The sequence below is a fragment of the Monodon monoceros genome, unplaced genomic scaffold (assembly GCF_005190385.1).
Source record: "Monodon monoceros isolate NGI ecotype Baffin Bay Population unplaced genomic scaffold, NGI_Narwhal_1 Super_Scaffold_18, whole genome shotgun sequence".
Classification (NCBI taxonomy): domain Eukaryota; kingdom Metazoa; phylum Chordata; class Mammalia; order Artiodactyla; family Monodontidae; genus Monodon; species Monodon monoceros.
Window position 1 is genome coordinate 26,128,789 of NW_021703774.1, and position 23,960 is coordinate 26,152,748.

Genomic DNA, 23,960 nt, shown 5'->3' on the forward strand with positions numbered 1-23,960 from the left:
GAAAGTTGTAGACCCACTTATTCTTCTATTCAAGAAGCAATAATTCACTTTTAGGAATGTATTTGGCCCTGGCTTTGCTGTTTTGAGCCATGTTTCTAATTATTCCTAAGTCATTTTATGAATGGGAGCAATGATTAGGCAGATAAATGGATAATGGACTAGTATATAAGAATACTTGAGTTCAAGTCCTAGTTCTGTTAATTAGCAGCATGACTTTCAGCAGGTCTGAGCTTTAGTTTCTTCATCTGAAAAATGGAAAAAATGTCTCATGCTCCAATCTACCTCAGAGCAGTGAGGTCATGTGGTCCAAAATTCGATGGCGCTTAAAAAAAAAAAACTGTAACACACCATACAAATTCAGCTAAAAGGGAATATACATGCAACTTTGGCAAAAGCCAAATCAAACAGGGAGCAAATCCACAGACTACCATTTCACCCGTATCAATACTCCAACCACTGGAACTTTCAGCACAAACCTCACTGCTTTTTGGAATTACCTGCAGTCTTTCAGGTAAAATGGAGCTTATATGGCAGATCTTTATAGCCAATATTTAATATGGTACACTGCACCTAGAAGCAGTTAATTTAGCATACAAAAAAGGGACAGTAAAACACCACACTGACACATTTAAGTAAACGAGCCTTTTCTTTGTATTAGCTGAAGTTGTTATGTAGTCTTCAGGGGTAACTGGGAGTAAACTGCAGTAACATTATAGCAAAGACTTCCTAGCTGAAGCAAATAAAAGCATTTCTGCTATATGGTGAGTTTATGATTCAAACTAGTATATTATTACAAGCTTGATGAAATCAGCAATGTGATCTGTCTTATGCAGAACATTCTACTTACAACTTGATCAGGAGATTATCTTGTATCAAGAGAGAATTAGAACAAAGGAAAAAGCTGCTGAAACAGAGCTACTTGATTTGAGTGGCTCCAGTTATGTTTATCATAATGAAGGGTAATAAAGAATAAAAAGTGCTGAGTTAATGACAAAGGCCATCATTCTTAAGCAAAAAGCTAGATGTAATCAAAGGCAGGATTCGCTCAGCAATATTTTTAAACTTTATATATTTGTAGGTCTACGAAAACAAATTTACTACTGAAATTCCCTCAGGAAATTGGTATTTCAAGTTTGACGTTCTAGCACCAACCCTTTTCCAAGCAAAATGATTATTTTTATCACACTATTTTTCAAAGTGCAAGGTTTCTTAGGAATGCCAATACATATTAAGGCAAAACTGTCATAGTATAACAATCTTGAAAGGAAAATATTTTTTAGGACATAGTACCTAGAATAAAAGATAATCAAATCAATGTACGCTTGTGTACTTTGAGTACTTTCTCCCCAGATACATTCCACTTTGGGCATTTTTCCAAAATACAGTAGAAACAAATATGGGGAGATTTTCTTCTACTTTTTAAAGTATGGAAGTACTTAAAAAAAAAAAAAAAGGAAGAGCTACAGTCATGATTTTGCAACTCCTTTAAATGAGAAAAATCTTCAGAAAGTATATTTAGACTGTGTGTACACGTACCTCTGCCATATACTTCAATTCCTGAATGAAAAACTCCAATTCCAATGGATGAGGTGTATTCGTTCATCCAATACTGAAGAAGAAAAAAAAAGATTCAGAATATTTGTTCATTTATAATTCAAATCCACGTTATAGGAGGCTACTAATTTCCAAATCTTTTACTGAATATTTAGGCCTTTCTAATCCCATTTCTTGGTATTTTCCTTACAGGTCTGAAACTCCCATGATAATGACGCATTCAGTCCTAACTCTGTGCCTTTGCTTATGCCACATCCCATATGGAATTCAAATGAATGTCTCAGTTTGTGTATCAGCACCTTTTCTAAGGCTTAGCACATAAGCCATAAAATCTAAACCTGGTTAGGTTGGGGAAGTGATATAAAAGCCCTCCTGTTAGTGACTTTTTAAAGAATCACATATAATATCTGTGTTCATACCTATTTTTCTTCTATCTTAAGGTTCCCTTTCATTCTCTGGTATGCTCCCTTAAGACAGGGATATTTTATTCTTTTTCAAAAGCATTTGGCATATATGTCCTGATTCAGCTCAAAGTTTGATAATGATAATATTAGGAATAAATAACACGAGGCACAAAGATTAGAACAATCTTCTTACTGTTTGCATGAAGAAAAACTTCCCAGAAAAGGCAATATCTGAACTGAGTTTTTAGGAACAAATGAGATTTCCCCACACAAAAAATATGGAAGGTAAAGTGAGGTTGCTGGGGGGAGGTGGTGGGGAATGAGAAGAAATGCCAGGTAGAGGGAAGTGGATGTACACAAGTAATGTGATGTGAAATTCTGTGAGATGACTGTGAAAGGGGTTAGTGTGGAGGGGAGAGGGTTACACCTAGAAGGTAAAGGAGTTAATGCTAAACAAACACTTAGGTAACACTTAACAGTGTTACAAACCTACTGATTTCTCCCAGGTTAGAGGGTAGATGATTTGATTTTAATTTTTCTAGGTTTATTCAAGTCTTAACCTTGGCTTCAGAGCCCCAGCCAGTTTCTCCCAGACCTGGGAAAATGCACATTCTCATACACTGCTGCAGGAAGCATAAATGATAAGGGAGACTTTTCCCCCTAAAATGTTACTGGAAAAAAAATTAAACAATAATAAACAAGAAACATTTAAAAAAGAACAAGGGACTGTCTCATCTAGATATCAAAATAATCATTAAAACAGTACGGTACTGGGCTTCCCTGGTGGCACAGTGGTTGAGAGTCTGCCTGCTGATGCAGGGGACATGTGTTCGTGCCCCAGTCCGGGAAGATCCCACATGCCGCAGAGCGGCTGGGCCCGTGAGCCATGGCCGCTAAGCCTGCACATCCGGAGCCTGTGCTCCGCAATGGGAGAGGTCACAACAGTGAGAGGCCCACGTGCTGCAAAAAACCCCCCAAAACCCAAAAAGACAAAAAAACCCAGTATGGTACTGTTGCAGGAACATCCTTGTATACATAAGAATCTGGTATATGAAAAAGGTAGTATTTAAAATTAATGATAAATAAGTTATTATAAATGTGTTGATAAAATTGACTATGCATAAAAATACATTTCACACACCTAAAACTTTCAGTGTTTCTAAAAATAATCGTATAGAAGAAAATAAAATAGATTTAAAAAATCTTAAAATGAACTTATCTACAAAACAGAAACAGACTCACAGAATTAGGAGAATGAACTTATGGTTCCCAGGGGGGAAGGACAGACTGGGAGTTTGGGATTGACATGTACACACTGCTATATTTAAAAGAGATAACCAACAAGGACCTACTGTATAGCACAGAGAACTCTGCTCAGTATTCTGTAATAAGTTTTAAAAATAAAGAAAAAAAAAATCTTAGATGGGAAAAGCCAACCTAAGCAAAGCAAAACCTAGTATAGAGGAAAACAACAGAAATTTAACATAAACATTTACAACTTTTTATTGTGTAAAACTACACAAACAAGAACAAAAGATAAACAATACACAGGGAGAAAAAAGTTGTTAACACTAAGATCAGTATGAGAATACAAATCTTCCTCTCTATCTCATCCTATTTGATTCCTGATTTTGGACAGTCTGAATTTAGATGGCAAGTTAGGAAGGTGAGTGACACCTTTTTATCTGAAACAATTTGATTTTGGATGGAGAGTAGCGAGGGTACATATAGTAAGGGATTTCTCAAAGCATTTATCCAAATCTATTTAATTCCAGAATTTGGGCAGCAAAAGTTCAGACAGCAAGGGATACTATATACAAAAACTCCACTAAAAAAAATAACTCCCACAGACAAAAGTGAGCAATCATAGAAGAAATCAGTGGCTAACAAACGTGGACTAGTAAACAAATCTCCTTAGTAACAGAAAAATGCTAATTCAAACAGTAAGTTACCATTCATTTTTTTTTGGCCGCTCAGCTTGCGGGATCTTAGTTCCCTGACCAGGGATTGAACCCAGGCCCTAGGCAGTTAGAGTGCACAGTCTTAACCACTGGACCACCAGGGAATTCCCTTTTTTTTTTTTTTATTCATTGTATTGGCAAATATACAAAATATTGCTAATACTTAGTGTTGGTAAGGATGTCAGGAAGATACTGCAGAAATGTGAATCAATGACAATTATTTAACCATTCTACCTCCTGGAATCTAGCCTACAGAAATGCTTGAACATAGGCAGAGACATGTTCCAGGGTATTAACTGCAGTTGTCTATAGCACTGAAAAACTGGAAACAATCTAAATATCGATAGGAAAATGGCTACATAAACGATGGTAAATCCATATTATGAACTATCATACAGGTACAGCTACTGAAATAAATGAGTTAACTCAATACGTAAGGGCATAAAAAGATATCTAAGACACATAAAGTAAAAACACCAGGTCATAATACATCATCTGTAGCAAGATCACATTTTTGTAAGTTAAATAAATTGGCCCCGAGTGTATGTTTACATGCTAAATATGGAAAAATAAAACCACCACCAATTACAACAAAAGAAAGTTTGAAGCATTACAGATCAAACTGTTAACAGTTTGGGGGAGGGGAGTAGGTATAGCGCAGGGGTGGGAATACAGGTGTGTAAAGGAATACTTTCACTTTTAACTCCATACATTTCAGGACTGTTTTTCTGAATTTTATGAATTATGTGTATTACCAACTTTTATGATTAGAAAAATGTTAAAGTAAAATACTATATTCTCTTAGCTTAACAGGCTTCAATTTATTTGAACATTTATACTATCTTAAAAGAATAGGCTGCATATATATAAAACACAAGCAGCAGCATTATCTGTAGTAGCAAAATACTGGTAACAACTTAAATGTGCACATATAAGGTACTGGTTGAATAAACTATGATAAACAATATTTGGAATATACAAAGCCATAAAAAGAAGCGGGATACTCTCGAGAAACTGATAGGGAGTAATTTCTAGGATATGTTAGGCGAACAAAAGGAAAAGAAAAATGGAGACATGGCAAAATGATACAGAGGCTGGTTTGATGGTGCTTTCATTGGTCAACTTTGGGAAAATCTGAATATCAAAAAGAATAATGACAATAATGGACTATAGCATATTGAATAACAAATAATCTGAGTCCACAGTAATACCAAAAAAACCCACCAAACAAAACAGAATAGAAAAACAAAAAGTGAAGGGAAAGAAAGCTCTTTTTACAGAGGAAAGTCACCTAATAAATATGAAGTAAAGGCACACACACACACACACACATACATACGCACCACATCTTCTTTATCCATTCATCCACTGATGGCCATTTAGGTTGCTTCTATATCTTGGCTACTGCAGTCAGTGGTTTCCTTGGCAGCCAACTTCTAGGACTTAAATTGTCTCTTCCAATTGAGAAATCTCATTGCTTATACTGTTTACAACCAATAATTTGATCTACTAACTGATTTCCTTAACAATGACACCAACAGGCTTTTGTTCTGGATGCAGACAGCTCCTACTTAAAGTTACCTGTTCTCTTTTTACAGTGTGAGCACTTCTCTTTCAAAATATAGAGTATTTTAAAAAAGAGACAGATACAAAATTGTTGTCTGCAATAATCGAAAGGTTTTAAACTCTTAGTAAATTGAACATTTATTTCCATTTAATGTATAGTATCGCTTAATTTTAACAATTTATCTTTTGTTGACCAGTAAACAGCATTCTGAAAGTGCTTTTATAATAAATTTCCATAATGGGAATCTAAATGTTTTACTAAGAGATAGAAAGTCTTTCACAGATTGAAAAAAAAATCTGCACACTTATTTTTAGCCAAAGAGTTAAGAAAGGGTTAGGATGGGAATGTACTTGTCAGAGTGGGGATCCTGGACTCAGAAATCTTTTATTCTCTGCTGTTTCACAGTTGAAAATAATCTCTTCCATGTTAGAACTTCTGTATGTTGCCTGTGTGTGTGTGTGTGTGTGTTGTGTATACGTATATACATACTTTAGTCTGAAATTTCCCTGCATTCAAGATTTTACATTATACATATAAAAGGTTATGTTTTGACACATTTCATAAACTGGAAAATCTATAAAATGAGAGAAACTTAAATATGAGAGAGAAATGTACCATCTAAAAATCTGGTCAGTCCTTTGGAGTTTACTATAATGAGATTTGACCTATATAAGGTTTCTAAAGAATTGCTGAGACACTGCAATGAAAAATGAATACCTGACAGGCTTTGCAAGTGGTAATGTTACCTCTACTCTCAGATGGAAAGTTGGACAATCAGGTAAAGTGTTTCTGCTCAAGGGTTAGGCAGCCGGCAAGTTGCTAGGAAAAGGATTTCATAACCCAGAGATATTCCTTTGAACAGTATTAAAAAGCAGAAGCTACCCGCTCTTAACATTACTTGTTTCCTAAAGGCTCTGTCTCAATATTCTGTGCCATGCAGGAATTAACGCTGATGTTGCTTATTCACTGTTAGCAATAACAATGAGGGACTCAATAGTTCTTTGCTTTTCATGTTCTTTGTACCTTCTATCCTTAGAAAGGGCCCCAAATGTTAAGAGTTAATTCATTTTCTAGATTAAAGCAACTATTTACTAGTTAGAAATCTATTACTAGATAGCGCTACTGACCTTACAGAAACAAAATTATAAAGAATACTATAAGCAATTGTATACTAACAGATTAGATAACTGAGATGAAATGGATAAATTCCTGGAAAGACACGAAGTACCAAAACTGAATCAAGAAGAGAGAGAAAATCTGAATAGGTCTATAATGAATGGGAATAAAAAAAAGAGAATGAATTAGTAATTTTAAAACTACCCTCAAAGAAAAGCCTACAACCAGATGATTTTGGTGAATTCTACCAAATATTTAAACAAGAATACTAATTCTTCATAAACTGCTCAAAAGAAGAAAAGGGGACTCTTCCCAAATCATTCTATGAGGCCAGTATTAATTTGACTCCAAAACCAGACAAAGACATCATAAGGAAACTACAGATCAATCTCGTATGAATACCCACTCAAAAATCCTCAACAAAATACAAGCAAATTGAATTCAGCAACATATAAAAAGGATTATACACCACGACCAAGTGGTATTTATTCCAGGAATGCAAAACGGATTTAACATCCCCCCAAATCAATTAATGTAATATACCATAGCACTAGAGTAAAGGACAAAATCCACAAAATACAACACTTTTCATGACCAAAACACTCAACAAACTAGGAATATAAGGAAACTTCTCCAACTTGATAAAGGTTATCTGTGAAAAACTCACAGCTCACATCATACTTAATGGTGAAAGACTTAATGCTTTCCCTTTAAGATCAGGAACAAAACAAGGATATCTGCTCTTGCCACTTCTATGAAACACTGTACTGGAGATTCTAGCCAAGGTAAATAGAGAAGAAAAAGAAATAAAAGACATTCAGATTGGAAAAGAAGTAAAATTATCTCTATTTGCAAGTGACATGATCTTGTATATAGGAAATTATAAGTAATCTACTAAAAAAATACTAAAACCAATAAAAATAAACAAGTTCAGTAAGGTTGCTGGGTACAAGATTAATATACAAACATCAACTGTAATCCTATATACTAGCAGTAAACAATACAAAAATGAAATTAGGAAAACAATTCCCTTTAAAGTTGCAGTAAAAAATATTTAGGGATAAATTTAACAAAGAACTACATAACTTTGTAAGTGAAAACTATAAACATTACTGAAAGAATTTAAAGACCTAAATAAATGGAAAGACATTCCATGCTCACAGATTAGAAGACAATATTGTTAGGATTGCAGTACTCTCTGAATTGACCTGATTCATTGCTATCCTTATCCAAGTCCCAGCTGCCTTTTCTGCAGAAATTGACAAGCTAATGCTGGAAATTCAAGGGACCCATGATAGCCAAGACAATCTTGAAAAAGTTGGAATACTCACACTCCCTGGTTTCAAAACTTAGTACAGGGCTACAGTAATTACCACACTGTGTAACTGGCACAAAGACAGACATACAGACCAATGGAATAGAATCCAGTTCAGAAAGAAACCCTTATATTTATGGTCAACTGATTCTCAACAAGGCTGCCAAGACAATTCAATGGGGGAAATAAACAGTATTTTCAAGAAATTGGACTGTGACAACCAGACATTCACATGCAAATAAATGAAGTGGGACTCCTACCTCACACCATATACAAAGATTAACTCAAAATGAATCAAAGACCTAAATGTAAAAGCTAAAACTATAAAACTCTAAGAAGATAACAAAAGTATATCTTCATGATCTTAAATTAGGCAACAGTCTCTCAGTTGTGACACCAAATATACAAGCAACAAAATAAAAAAATAAATTGGACTTCATAAAAATTAAAACCTTTCGTGATTCAAAAGACACCATAAGTAAAGTGAAAAAGCAACCCACAGACTGGGAGAAATTTGATAAGGGATGTATATCCGGAATATATAAAGAACTCTTAGAAATCAAGAACACCACAAATAACCCAATTAAAAAATGGGCAAAGGATCTAAATAGGTGTTTCTCTAAAGAAGACAGACAAATAAAAACTACCATTAGATGCATTTCACACCCACTCAGATGACTGTATTCAAAAAGACATATAACAAGTGTTGACAAGGATGCAGAAGAACTGGAATCCTCATACACCGATGATGGGATTTTAAAATGGTACAGCAGTTTTATTTTATTTATTATTTTTAGTTTAAAAAATTAATTTTATATTGGAGTATAGTTGCTTAACAATATTGTGTTAGTTTCAAGTGTACAGCAAAGTGATTCACTTACACATATACATGCATCTATTCTTTTTCAAATTCTTTTCCCATTTAGGTTATTACAGAATATTGAGCAGTGTTCCCTGTGCTATACAGTAGGTCCTTGTTGGTTATCTATTTTAAACACAACAGTGTGTACATGTCAATCCCAAACTCCCAATCTATCTTCTCTCCCCACCCTTCGCCCCTGGTAACCATAAGTTTGTTCTCTAAGTCTGTAAGTCTATTTTGTAAATAATTTCATTTGTATCATTTTATTTTTTAGATTCCATATAGGCTATATCATATGATATTTGTCTTTCTCTGTCTTACTTCACTTAGTATGATAATCTCCAGGTCCACCGTGTTGCTGCAAATGGCATTATTTCATTCTTTTTAATGGCTAAGTAATATTCCATAGTATATATGTAAAATGGTACAGCAGTTTTGGAAAAATGTGGCAGTTTCTCAAAAAAATATTAAGCCTAAAGTTACTATATGACCCACAATTTCACTCCTGGGTTTATACTCAAGAGAAATGAAAATATATAGTCATACGAAAACTTTTCATCTATGTTCACAGTAGTATTACTCACTATAGCCAAAAAGTGGAAACAACCCAAATGACCCTCAACTGATGAATGAATAAATACAGTGTGGTATATCTATAAAATGTAGTATTATTTCTCAACAAAAAGGAAAGAAGTACTGATGCGTGCAGCAAATGAATGAACCTTGATAACATTATGCTAGGTGAAATAAGTCAATCACAAAAGACCACAGAGTGTATAACTGCATTTATATGAAATGCCTAGAATAGGTAAATTTATACAGATAGAAAATAGATTAGTGGCTACTTATGACTGGGAGGTTTGCAGGGAAATGGGGAGTGACTGCCATTGGGGGTATACGGTTTCTTTCTGGGGCGATTAAAAATGTCTAATATTGAATGCAATGATGGCTGTAAAACTCTGAATACACCAAAATCCACTGAATTATACACAAAGGGTAAACTGTATGGTATGTGAACTATATCTCAATAAAACTGTTTAAAAAATGCTAGGAATAGAAGTAAAGGATTACTAACTTGTACCAAATGGTAGAAGAGTATATACTTTCACAGTTGGCAAACCTAAACAAAAACTATTTTATAAATATGAATCCTCCAAGGACAAAATTTCCTGCAGATACTTATCCCCAATCAAAAACTTTAGATTACTTCTCAAATTACAGACCGCATTCCTAATTCCAGATAGCTGCCTTCAAAAACATGCAGAAAACAGACTATAAACAAATAACATATCAAGAACAGAAAAAAAAAAAAAAGGGAATTCCCTGGCGGTCCAGTCGTTAGGACTCTGCGCTTTCACTGCCAAGGGCCAGGGTTCAATCGCTGGCCAGGGAACTGAGATCCCACAAGCCACGCAGCAAGACTGAAGAAAAAAAAAACCCAGGAAAAAAATATCCTCTGAATATACATATTCTGGTCAACCACCGCTCATATATAAACAGTAGCACATTACTGAATAAATTTTATGAAGTAAATGTGATGTTTTTCTTTGGTGTGATTTTTTTTTCTGAATGGACTCCAAAGAAAAGTGGGTAAGCCTTCCACAGAGATGCTCTCTAAAATGTTCTTGTTTCTGTTAGGGTTTCCTAGCTCTATTATCAGAGAACACGCCTGGAAGGCTCACTCTTTAAAAACTGGGCAGGCTGCCTGTGGAAGACATGTGTTTAATTCAAGGTCAGCAAGCCTTATCTAGTCCTTCTGCCTCAAAGTCCTGCCAAGGCTATGCAGACAATATGGATGATGCCTACTTTAAGTGGAGATTTAATGACATAACTGTAAACAAACAGAAAAAGTACAGCAGTCCCATTGCACCCACGGGGGATTGGTTCCAGAATCCCCCCAGATTCTCAAGTCCCTTATTTGAAACGGTGTGGTACAGTCAGACCCCTGCATCTGTGGATACGGAACGCCGGCTGTGTATGGGGACTGAGTCTTTTACTGAATGATTTCAGTTGTGAAACTCTCCTACAATGATTTGCTCTTGGTAGTTATTCATGTAATTACTATCCTCTCATAGTTTAAGATTTTTGAAATTAATAGTAGTGTTTCTCAATGCTCCTCTAACTTGTTTTCCATCCTTTGTCATTACTTTAAAAAATTATTTACCACTGTCAAAACATTTCACATGGCATCTCTGGAATAAAAATCTCCCTACAAAGCTCAAAAGAGCTTCTCAAACTTGCTATGTGGAAATTCATGCTTTTGTAGAACCATAAAACATTGATATTTTCTAACAGAAGATATAAATATGCAACATGAAATCACAGCCAAGAAAATGTATCCATGAAAAACAAACAAACCAAGCTGGTGAATCAGATATGACTGGATGTTAGCAAGATTTCTGTTAATTTTTGTTGGGTATGTCTTCATTGATTTTGTTGTCTAAATAGCAGCAGATGCCAAAAGTTTGAAATTATATACTTGGGAAAAATGGATAATACAGGACAATTTTATTTAAAGGCTTAGCTTTTTATTTGAATTGGGAAAAGACCACTTTTATTGCTAGAGTTTGTCCAAGTCTAAGAATACAACAAGTATTCAGGAGACTAGTTGAACTATTGCTCTGAGACAACTGCAGAAGCTGGGATGAAGAGATATATAATGACACTGGGGCCAGCTCTGCAGATAAAGCTTACCACACAGGGCCATGCTGTGTGAGGCAGGAGTGAAATGGAACACTAGGGGTAGATCCACTAAAGGAAACTATACATTCAAGTTTACCCAATGCTGACAACTATACAATCTCTCAAGGATTATACGAAAAATCAGATGTTTTCATTTGAAAGTTTACAGTTTGATTCTTCTCAAACTTTTCCCAACATACCAAAGAAAAACAGTAAACCAGCCAGCCGCTACCACAAAAGAGTCTCTCGAACCACCAAACAGCAGAGTTACCACAACATGTCCATGTCAACCACCTACTAAACCATTTGGTTAGCTTAATCTAAGGCTATCTTTCCCTTAGGATCAAACAGGAAAGCCCACAACGTTCTTGTGTTCCAGTCTGGATCACAAGAGTATTGCTTCTATTATCTCTGAATTTACTTCAGAGTTTATTGCTTGAATAGAAAAAGGTTCATCCAAGCATTACAATGAACAACGCTGAAGCATTTGAACTATAGTGGAAAGACACTGGGCTGAGTGTCAGGAGATGGGGGTTCTTTGCCTTGTTTTCTTCACAGATATTTGGTAACTTTAAAAAAGTTTTTTTTAATTTTATTTAAAAATTTTAAAAGATTTTATATTGGAGTATAGTTGATTAACAATGATGTGTTAGTTACAGGTGTACAGCAAAGTGATTCAGTTATACCCATACAAGTATCCATTCTTTTTCAAATTCTTTTCCCATTAGGTTATTATAGAATATTGAGCTGAGTTCCCTGTGCTATACAGCAGGTCCTTGTTGGTTATCTATTTTAAATATAGTAGTGTGTACATGTCAATCCCAAAGTTCCAATCTATCCCCGTCCCACACTGATATTTGATAACTTTTAAAGATACCAATATGTCTCAAAAAGTGTTTGATTCCAATTCAGATCCTGGAGCCAGAACACCTTGGTTCCAATTCTGACTTCATTATTTACTAGTTGTGTGACCTGGGTAAAGATATTTATCCTCTCTGTCCTTATTTATAAAATGGAGATAATAAATAGTATCTTCCACAGAGGACTATTGTGAGGATTAATAAATTAGTATGTATAAAGTACTTAGAACAGTGCTTGACCTATAGTAAACATTAAGCATTAGTAGTAGCAAACACATATATTGATAATATGATCCTTCCCTAATACTCTGTTCTACACATTGGTAAAGGGTCGTATGCACGTGTAAATAAGCAGATTGGTTCTGGCTACCTGTTAATTCTCAGAATTTTCAAGAATCTTTGGGAGTTGATGTCAAATTACCAACAGCAGTGACTCACTAAACTGAACAGCAAACAATGGCAAAGTTAATTTGACTCTAAGACTCTTATAAGCAATGATTTATATTCTTGAAAAGTACAGATCTGAGTAAAAGGTCTCTGTAAATAAGGCAGTGGTTTTATAGGATTCTTATATATTCATGAAGGACATGAGCAGAGGGCTGGAGAACCAATCTCACTTTGGTGCTAGGACCTTAGTCTTATACTTCCTAAGTCCATGGAGGTGGCAAGTAAGTAAAGAGAAGAGGGCCAAGGAAGGACCACTAATACACGCTTTACCTCCTTTGATACCAGCCAGTGTCACTGAAGTTTAGAAGGCTTATCAAAGCATTCCAAAGTATTAATATAAAAAGGTAAGAGGAAACCATTCACAGAAAAGTTATCATCTTGAAATATGTGGGAAGGCAATAAATACATAAACTATAGTTAACTTTTGAGCTCAATCTTGCTTCAATGAAAAAATTGGCCTAAATATTTCTATTTATTATTTTAAAGCATTGCTTATAGAAGTGAACTGACTGTACTATATTATAGTCATATATTAAAATGTTAAGTTCTTCTTCTGATAGAGAACTTTCATTTTAGTCAGTGATTTGCTTTATTCATTTAATAAAATGTTATGCTTCCTGTTTGAAAGCAACAGCAATGATAAATGCTATCTCCCTAGTCTGGAACTTAAAACACTTAATATAACCACTTAGAGCCTGGGTCTGACTTCCTTAAAAGGCAGTATTAAATGATCTAAGTATAAAGTATGACTGTCTCCCCTATAAACTAGAACCAGTGTTCACTGGATTAAAAGTAAACATTTTACTTAATTCCCAAAAAAAGGTGTTTAGGACAAGGCATTTCAATTACTGAGTTAAAATTCCAAAATAGGGCTTCCCTGGTGGCGCAGTGGTTGAGAGTCCACTTGCCAATGCAGGGGACACGGGTTCGTGCCCCGGTCCGGGAAGATCCCACATGCCGCGGAGCAGCTGGGCCCGTGAGCCATGGCCGCTGAGCCTGTGCTCTGCTACGGGAGAGGCCACAACAGTGAGAGGCCCGCGCACCGCAAAAAAAAAAAAAAAAAAAAATCCAAAATAAACAGTGTCATCTAATATAAAACTGTCCTTGATGTTCACACTGTTAAACTACCTTATGAAGTCTTTCTGGTACCACTGGATTTAGCCCAAGATAACCTTACAGCAAATGCTATTTAATACTGACAGTAAATCATATTTAATGCTATCTATGGTGCCTTAGCATCAGGTTAGTCATAAAGCAGAGAGACAATAAAAAGTCACTGAATGAAAAGATTTTCTAGTATCTTTTTTAGATGAAATCACGATTATCCAGTGCTATGTCTGTTAATTTGCTTTATACTATAAGAAATATATAGATTCTATTCCATAATAATTATTTCTAAGAAAATGTCCAATCTTTTCACTACCTGAAAATATTATCTAATAAGCACATGGCCAACTTTCTGTCTTAGAAAAAAAAATCTTTATGTAACAAAAACATTTTCATTACAAAGTTATTTATAAATTGTTGATAACAGTAGGTATTAAGCCTCAATTTTTTAGAGTACATAATCTCTCCTGATTATGAAAGATTTGTAATTTTTTGGTTAATAGTGTTTTATAAATGTAAAGTGTTTTATAAATAGTGTTTTATAAATATAAAGTTTTGATAGACCTCACGAGTGTGAATATGCCTAACTACATACTGACATGATAATCTAAGAAACCAAGGAAAATGTGGTGACGTGTATTTTGTACAGAGCTAAAGCTTCCTCCTATTTATTAACTATGCAAGCTAATTTTCAAAAACAAATTATTATGTTTACCAAAGGATCTAATTTCTAAGACCCTCCCACAACAAGCTAGACATAGGATGACTGTGAATTAAGTTATTTAAAGGAGAATAGATTTTTAGAAGTCAAATCAACAGTGAACCAAATGCCCCTTGAATATTTTTAAGACTAACCCTATTTTATATTAGCCACCGTTTGACTCTACTAGTGATGATAAGTAGATGGGGCAGCGTACTGCCAATTCTTGGTCCTGAGCCACATCTACACCAGAAAACCATGTTCTGGAAAATCTCTCATATCAGGCACTTAACTTAGTTGTGTGAAATAAAAATTTTGGTAAAACCCTGAAACTCCTTTTAAGAAGGCCTATTTGCACCTGACTGTCCTCCTGGATTGGGTTCTAAAACTGCATGAGATCTGAGACAAAGTCTCACTTAATTCTGTACCTTGCATGTTGCTTAGTGTATTGTATTATATCGTACTTAGATCACTCAAATACTTGATGAGCTGAAATGTAGCAAGGAATATGTAATGCTTTTCCCTTTGTCCTGTTCTTAAACGTGACCCATGGGAAAACAACCCCATTCTTTCTCTCATTCAAGAAATATGTACTGAACACCTATTATGTGCTAAGAACTAGCAATACAGAAGTGAACATGATCAAGTTCCTGTTCTCATGGAGCTTGCCTTCCTGAGAGGTATCTTTTAAACTGTAGGTTTAAAACCCATTAAAGAATCCTAAAATCATTTCAGTGGGTTGCACCAGCATTATTTTAAATGAATGAAACATAATGCAATAGAACTTATCAGAGGACATCACACACAGCAAGGTGTTTCCTGAACATCTGGTTTCAGTTACATGTGTGTATAATAAGTATTATGTAAAATGTGTATTTTAGTTGGTCCAGGATAAAATTGAGAAACAGTTCTAGAAGGTTCCCCTAAATTGCATCTCAATTTAAATCTCATTTAAAATTTTTACTTACCTACAAAGCTATAAATAAAGCAAGTTAGAGAACTTTGATTCAATAAAATGTATGTCAGGGACTCTGCTAGACACTGGGGATACAAGGATGATTAACTCACTGTCCTTGCCCATAAGGAACTCATTAAGAATGTAAACAATCAGTCAAAATTTGACAAGTGTTAAAACAAATATGTGTATATGTAATAAATTAATAACTCTTTTTGGATTACTCTAACACATGCTTTCACTTATTCTTTCATAATAACAGTCCACATAAAATATGTAAATCAATTATGGGATATTCAAGCAAGTAATCTGTGCCCAAGGCCACATAATGACTGGCTAAACTGTAAACAGAGCCCAGGTTTCTTAGCCTTCACCTAGTGCTTTTTGAAGTCACATGACTACTTCCTAACAGTCTCATGTGGCTTTGATTTTCTTTACATGATCTTGAAGTACCCTGAAACTTCAGAATAAGATGGAGATCAATACTATTAGTTCATTATTTTTCCTTAAATGTGAAATTATGGTGACCCATCATGTACCATCGCAAGTAAAAAGAAATAGCCATCACTTACTCTTTGCCTAAATGCCATGTGACATGCCTACCTTATTACTAGTTTAGTAATATAGAGACCTCCTATTCTGGGAACTATAACTAACCCTCAAATCTGAAGGAGTGGGAAAATCTAGAAGATATGTTCCTTCTGGAAACTAGAATTTCGACTGTACTTCAACCAGACAACTCTTTTTATACTATTCAGTAGACTAGAATACACACAACAGATTATACTGAGAACTGCTGGAGACAATTAACATGTTAACTTTATCTGGTGGTTCATTTAACTCAGTGTTGGACAGTGAGCTAGAAATTATAGTTACACTACGGTATACAAACCAATCTCAAGCTAAGTTGTTTATTTTTAGTTTCCACAAATATTTAAAGACTTATATAAATTAGAAGCATTAAGTTCATCTGGCAGAAAGGCTGAAGACCAGCCGTCAACTCTAACACACAAAGGGGAAAAAAAGGCTATACAATTAACCCCAGTTTTATACATATAGTACGATGGAGATCTTGGAGATGGTGTCAAGTGTACAACAGCCCGCAGTTTTTTAAATCTAAATTTACTATTAATTTTTTTATACAATTTTTAAAAGGTTGCTTTCCATTTACAGCTGTTATAAAATACTGGCTATATTCCCCATGTTGTACAATATGTCCTTGAGCCTATCTTACACCCAAAAGTTTGTACCCTTTTGCGCAGCCCTGCAAACTGGTAACCCCTAGTTTGCTCTCCATTCAACAGCCTGCTTTTAATGCTTCAATCTGGGTAGCACTTTGTTCTGTGTACTAACACTCCTTTAGGTAAACTGATGAAATTCCAAAACTCGAGTTATTAAGTGTTGCAACGGCTGAAAGTATACAAATGGAAGCTCATTTAGCTTCTACAATCCTGCAAATAACAACACTAGCGATAACAATAGCTAACACTTTCTAGTGCTTATCATGTGCCAGGTACCATCCTATGCATTTTACACAAATTGACTCATGATCCTTAAAAAAACCCTATGAGCTAGGTACAGTACTATTCCCATTTTATTTTATTTTTAAATTTTTTGGCCGTGCTGCCTGGCATGTGGGATCTTAGCTCCCTGACCAGGGATTGAACCAGCACCCCCTGCATTGGAAGCGTGGAGTCTTAACCACTGGACTGCCAGGGAAGTCCTATTCCCATTTTAGAAAGAAATAGAAGCACAGAGAAGTTAAGTAATTTTCCTAAAGTCACACAGCTAAAACGCAGGAGGTAGAATGCAAATCCATGCAGCCTGATGCCAGGCTAAACCACAAAGAACTGCATTTTACTACTTCCGGTAACAGATTCCACACAGTAAGCGTGACCAAGGAGAAGGTAGAGAAGGCGTGACCAAGGAGAAGTCAGGTCTGTCTCAGCCCTGACTCTTTCTCACATCGATACTCTTGTTCTGAACCAGTGTGGATGCTTTGGGACTCTCACTTGCCACCTGACTGGCTAGGGAGACCCGTCAAGACACCAGAGCAAAGCACGTCCCCGGAGGTGAGCAGCCAGCCATAGGGTTGAAACCCAAAGCCATTGCAGGTGTCCAGCAGCATGCTTCTCCATCCTGCAAGTAGCAGCAATGAACAAGAGGACACAGTGGAGGAAGAAACTGTTTCAGGACAAGTCCTAGGGGAACTTCAGGTAAGTCCACAAACCTTTTTAAAGTGATCACTATGTTCCAAGCTCTGGGAATAAAAAGAAGAGTAACACACTGTCTCTACCCTCAAGCTCACTGCAGAGTGAAGAATTTATAAACAGAGATAATAAGGACTGGAAAATATTACAGCATATTCATATGCTGACTGGAATGACAATAGAGGGGGAAAAACTGAGAGAGAACAGAAGAAAAGCAAAGTCCTTGCATAGGAGACCATGGGCTTCAGCACACAGTGGAAGGTTTGACCTCAGGCAGGGACACTGGCAATTCGTTCCCTTTCCATGTAATAGGAGGGAGGTGAACAGTGGTGGTGGAAGGATGAGAAAATTCTCTTCAATCGTTTTTTTTTTTTGTTTTTGTTTTTTAATTTAAGTGAAATAAGCAGTGAAGCCATCAGCTGACAGTAAGGAATGTGGGGAGAGAGTATGAAATACTGTAGTTGTCTTGGAGAGTGGGAAAGTCAGTTGACCATAGAAATAAGGAAGCACTGCCAGACGGCACTTAGGGTCCTCTTGGGGTTTGTGGTCATGATTTTAAAGTGAGATTAGTCTGTATGGTTGTATATTTTTCTCTAGCTGCATTTGTCTGCTGAGGTGTGGAGGACATGGAGAGTTCAATTTAACAACATTTGCCAGACAAATATGACAGAGGGAATGATTAAAATGGTAGACTACAAAATCTAACTTAGACGGTAGGGGGAGAGCAAGGGAGTGATTATTTTAAGGAACTGACTCACGTGATAGTGGGGGATGACAAGTGTGAAATTTGCAGGGCAGGAGAGCAGGCAGGAAAGGCAGGGAAGAGGTGATGTTACAGCTCGTCTGGCAGCAGAATTCCTTCTTCCTTACGGACTGCAGTCTTTTCTCTTAAGATCTTCAACTGATTGGATGAGGCCCACCCACATTATGGAGGATAATCTGCTTTACTCAGTCTCCTGATTTAAATATTAATCACATCTAAAAAATATCTTCATAGCAACATCTAGACTGCTGTTTGACTGAAAACTGGGTACTCTGCCCTAGCCATGTTGACACAAAATTAACCATCAGAGGACCATTTACAGAAAAGGTTTAGGATGTAGGGGATTTTAAAAATCCCTACTCATTCATGAGTTCCAAAGAGCACAGTGAAAGTTAGTTTAGGAATGGGTGTAAGATTAGGACAAATAAAAAGAGAAACACAGCACTTTCCAAGGATGAGGGCAGCTATATGGTGGTTAAGGGCACAGATTTTAGTGTCAGAGCTCTTGGTTCAAGACTGCTCTATCACTTATGGCATGATTCTGAGCACATTCTTCAACTAAGCCCCAGTTTCATCATTTTTAAAAAGGATATGAGGGAATGGCTTATTGCAATGGCTGGCATACAGAAAACATTCAAAAATGTCAGCTCTAATTTTTTTTAAAGGTTTATTTATTATTTATTTTTAATTTATTTAATTTTGGCCGTGTTGGGTCTTAGTTGCGGCACGTGGAATCTTCGTTGAGACATGCGGGATCTTTCACTGTGGCACACAGGGCTCTTTGTTGTGGTGCGTGGGCTTCTCTCTAGTTGTGGTGTACATGTTTCTCTCTCGAGTTGTGGCCCGCAGGCTCCAGGGCACGTGGGCTCTGTAGTTGTGGCGCCCGGGTTCCAGAGCGCGTGGGCTGTGTAGTTTGCAGCACGCAGGCTCCAGTTGAGGCGTGCAGGCTCTAGCTGAGGTGCGCGAGCTCAGGCTTAGCTGTCCCGCGGCATGTGGGATCTTAGTTCCCCGACCAGGGATCAAACCCCTGTGCCCCGCATTGTAAGGCGGGATCTTTACCACTGGACCACCAGGGAAGTCCCGTTAGCTCTTATTGTTATGGGAAAAGACTCAATATTGTAAATCTATCAATTCTCCCCAAAATTATTCATAAATTTAATGTCATTACACTTAAATTTTCAATGACATTTTTTACAAATTGATTTTAAATTTTATTTGAAAAACAAATGTGTGGGAAAAATAAAGAGAATTCTGAAAGAGAATATGAGAAACTTATCACCAGTTATCAAAACACAGTAGAATACTGCAATTAAACATCTGTAATGGTGCAGGAAGTGGTAACTAAATAAATGAACAGTATAGAAAGTCAAGAAATAGATTTATATATCCATGATAATTTAAGACAGGATAAACGTGGCACGTACCTCCAATTAACATGGGGAACCATGGATCATTCAATAATTAGTATTGGTTTTCCACCTGGGAACAAACATGTAGATTATTTCTATAATTTTAGGCTAGGGGAAGCCTTTCTAGGGATGACATGAGACTGAAATGTCATAAAACAAAAAAAATCTTGTGGGCTACTGGGTATACAGCCAAAAGAACTGAAAGCAAAGATTTGAACAGATTTACTTGTAGACCCATGTTCACAGCAGCATTATTTACAATAGCCAAAAGGTGGAAGCAAACAAGTGTCCATCAACAGATAAACGGATAAACAAAATGTGGAATATTATTCACCTTTAAGAAGGAAGGGAATTCTGACACATGCTACAACAGGCATGAAACTTGAGGACACTATGCAAAGAAAAATAGGTCAGTTACAAAAAGACAAATAATGTATGATTCCACTTATATGAGGCATCTAGTCAAATTCATAGAGAAAGAAAGTAGAATGGGAATAACCAGGGACTGAGGGGAAGGGGAAGTGGGAAATTGTTTCATGGGTATAGTTTCACTTTTGCAAGATGAAAAAGTTCTGGAGATTGGTTGCACAACAATGTGTTATACACGGAACTACACAGGTAAAAACAGTTAAGACAGTAAATTTTATGTGTATTTTAACAAAGTCAAAAAAAAAAAGACAAAAAAGTATGGAATTTTTTCAGAGCCTTACAAAGTACTACTAAAAAAGAAAATGAGTAACAGCCATGAAAACTTTGGAATGATAAAAAAGGGAAACTGGCCCAGCCATATACTAAATATATTGTGAGATTATAATAATTAAAATACTGTAGTAATGAGACTAGAATCAATCCTGTATGGGCAAGAATTTAGTATTATGATAAGGATGACATCACAATTTAGTGAGGAGAGACTTTTATTTCAAATAATGTGGGGTTCATTAGTTAAGTTTTGAGTTATTGTTTTGGGGGTAGGGGACTATCACAGTCATACACCAAAATACATTCCAAATAAATCGAAACAAAATTATTGACATGTATCTCGTTTCCCTTTATTATTGTTCTGCCTTTCTCATAGTTTAAGATTATTTTGGCAGTCTTCTCTTTATATTCTAGTAACCAACTGGGTGATATTTGAACAATAATGGTGCTTTGGAATTTAAATATTCTTATAGAAAATCTGACAGTCAACAAATGGAAAGTGTAAGTATAACCTGTCTTAAGAAAAATCCATTTAACAAAAGATTTCACCTAAAATAGTAGGCTCTCCTTAGTATTTAAAGTACTTAATTTATAAGTTTCACTGAATTCTATACTGTTAACTTTATCCATCAACACGTGACCTCGGGATTGATATACACTATACCACTGCAGTTTGAAGGGTCTGTAGTCATCAGCATGCTTGGACCCTTAACATCGGAGTATTTGCCAATCATAAAAGATTCCCATACTTTACTTTCTGAATACAGGTGACGGCTGAACAACACGGGACCACTTAATACGTGGATTTTTTTCAATAAACATACAGTCAGTCCTCCGTATCCACAGGTTCCACACCTGCGCACGTGGAGGGTCAACCACAGGATTTGAGCATCTGCAGATTTTGGCATCTAGGGTGGATCCTGGAACCAATTCCCCCATGGATACTGAGGGATGACTGTACATCAAATTTTCCATTTTAAATTACTAGGTTAACATTTATTCCATGCCAAGTCAAGGGACTGCTAAAAGGGAACACTGAACATTTTGGGGTTTACAAAATACCTTTCACAGATGGTGTGGTAGGCAGAATGACTCCTTAAGATGTCCAGATCCTGCTCTCCAGAACCCGTGAATATGCTATATTACATGACAAAGGGACTGTGCAGATGTAAGGATACAGACTTTAAGATAGATACTACCCTGGAATATCCTTGTGGGTCTCATCTAATTATAAGAGCCCTTAAAAGCAGAGAACTTTTACTGGATGGAGGTAGGAAACATGTGGGAGAAGGGGAGGCCAGAGATATGTGAAGTGTGAGAAGGAATCAATGCATTATTGCTGGTTTGAGGATGAAGGATGCAAGAGGCTTTAAGCATCTGAGGGAGGCTCAGCTGACAAAACAACAAGGAATGGGACCTCAGCCCTACAACTGCAAGCAACTGAATTCTGGGAACAATCTAACGGGCTTAGCAGCAGATGTGTCCCCCACAGCCTAGGCCAGCTGACACCTTGCTTTCAAGCCTTGTGAGATCTGGAGCAAAGGAACCAGCCTAGTCCACCTGAATGCATGACCTACAGAAGTGTGAGAGAATAAATCTGCATTACTTTAAACCACTAAGTTTTGGGCAATTTGTTATTGCAGGAATATAAAACAAATATATAGAGGGACTGGATCCTTTTATACACTAAACCAAAAAAAAAAAAAAGAAAGAAAGAAAAGAAAAAAGGAGATACTGTCAGAGATAACATAGGAGGGCAGATTTATGACTGCCCTTTTTCTTTTTTTTTAAGCTAGACTCACGGGTCACTGTTTCTATATCAAGTGGTAGGAAAGTCACTGGCCCAAGAAGCATACTTGGTACAAGAAAGTTAAGACTAGTTCCTATTAACTAGTTAAATCTTATTAAAATTCAGGAACTGACAATGTTTTTGAAAGGATTCTCTTCCAAGGAGTGACTAAAATCCAAGTTCAAAGAATAAACAGATTAAGAACATTTCTTCAGTCTAGTTACACAGTGTTAAAAACAAAACAAAACAGAACAAAAAAAACAATGTCAAAGAAGAATAATTGATGTTATTTTGCTATCTTACTTCCCTTCTTGGTCCAATAAAGCTAAAATCCTGCAATAAACTAAGTAAAAGTACAAGGAAAAAAACCCAGAAATAGGCATTTGACACAGGGAGAAGAGGGAACAGATGACCTTTTCAGGCCATTCAAGTACTAGCACCATTCCTAACAAAACTGCCTAGTTAAAATCCCATTCATCTGGTAAATATTTACTTACAGAACACATTCTAGCGACAGGCCCTGTTCTAAACACTGGTGATAGTATGAGGCTATCAAGGAACTTACAGTTTAGTGGGATGCACAGAATTATAATACATGCAGTGATTGACACATGTAGAAATTACAACTAGGGCACAGAAGTTAAGCCAAGTCTTATGAATAAAGGCTAAGCTACAGCTAGGAGCAGGGGGTCATACTGATCAACGCTGGAATAGGACATTCCACACAGAAGGATCAGCATGTGTGAAAGAACCTGGGTACAGTATAGCTTATTGGGATAACTTAAAAATTTCATTGTGTGAGCATAAAGAGTATATGTTGGGGGGAGGGGAGATAGTGGGGGATTGGTAGGAAATGGGCCTTTAACAAGAAATGTGGGGGACTGGGGGGGGGGTTCGGTAGAGTAACGGGGAAGGGTCTGAAGTCAGGAAAGGAGAAAAGGGAAAAAAAAGTTTGTTCCTGGACATGTTGTTTTAATGGTATTATGGAATCACTTAGGTGAGAAGTATATTTAAATGAGTCTGAAACTCTTTCAGAAAGTCTGAATTAGATCTACAGATGTACGGGAAGTCAGACCATGTCACAGCTGCATGGCCTCACACTCTCTAGAAGTGTAACGCAGACAGGAGGATCAAAAGAATGGAGTCCAGACAAAAACTTCCTCATTTGAAGAGTCCTAGAAAGTGTTTCTTTTCTGTTAAGACTCTGAAGATGTACAGGTACTGTTTAACAATAGGAAGAAAATTGTTTATGGAATGAATCTACAAACGTCATCATATTACTGCATATTCTTACTTTATAAAAATTCCTTAGTAGCACAAAATCTGGATCTATGACACATGAAGACTTTGTGCTAAAGTGACTATACCAGAGACTGGCCCAGCAAGTGAAACTAATCTGAATCACCTGCTTTACTATGTATGCCAGTAAGTTAGCAATATGTGAATAACCTCATTCCCAAGACTTGGAAAATAACTCCAGGACATGTTTTATTGGTGGCAGATTACCCCAAAGTACAGAGAGGAACATTATCACTGAGAAGGCAGCAAGCAATAATTAAG

The 23,960-nt window shown here is 36.3% G+C and overlaps 1 protein-coding gene across 3 annotated transcripts in view; it reads right to left on the reverse strand.

The window, feature by feature from the left end:
• DESI2 (desumoylating isopeptidase 2) overlaps positions 1–23,960 on the reverse strand; it is a 36,761-nt gene that overhangs the window by 9,547 nt on the left and 3,254 nt on the right. For 2 of the 3 annotated variants that reach the window (XM_029229610.1, XM_029229612.1), the window contains exon 2: positions 1,537–1,609. In XM_029229610.1, coding sequence (XP_029085443.1) covers positions 1,537–1,609 — 73 coding nt within the window. Of the gene's footprint in view, positions 1–1,536; positions 1,610–19,927; positions 19,983–23,960 lie in introns of all 3 variants that reach the window. The other variant, XM_029229611.1, reaches the window with a different exon arrangement.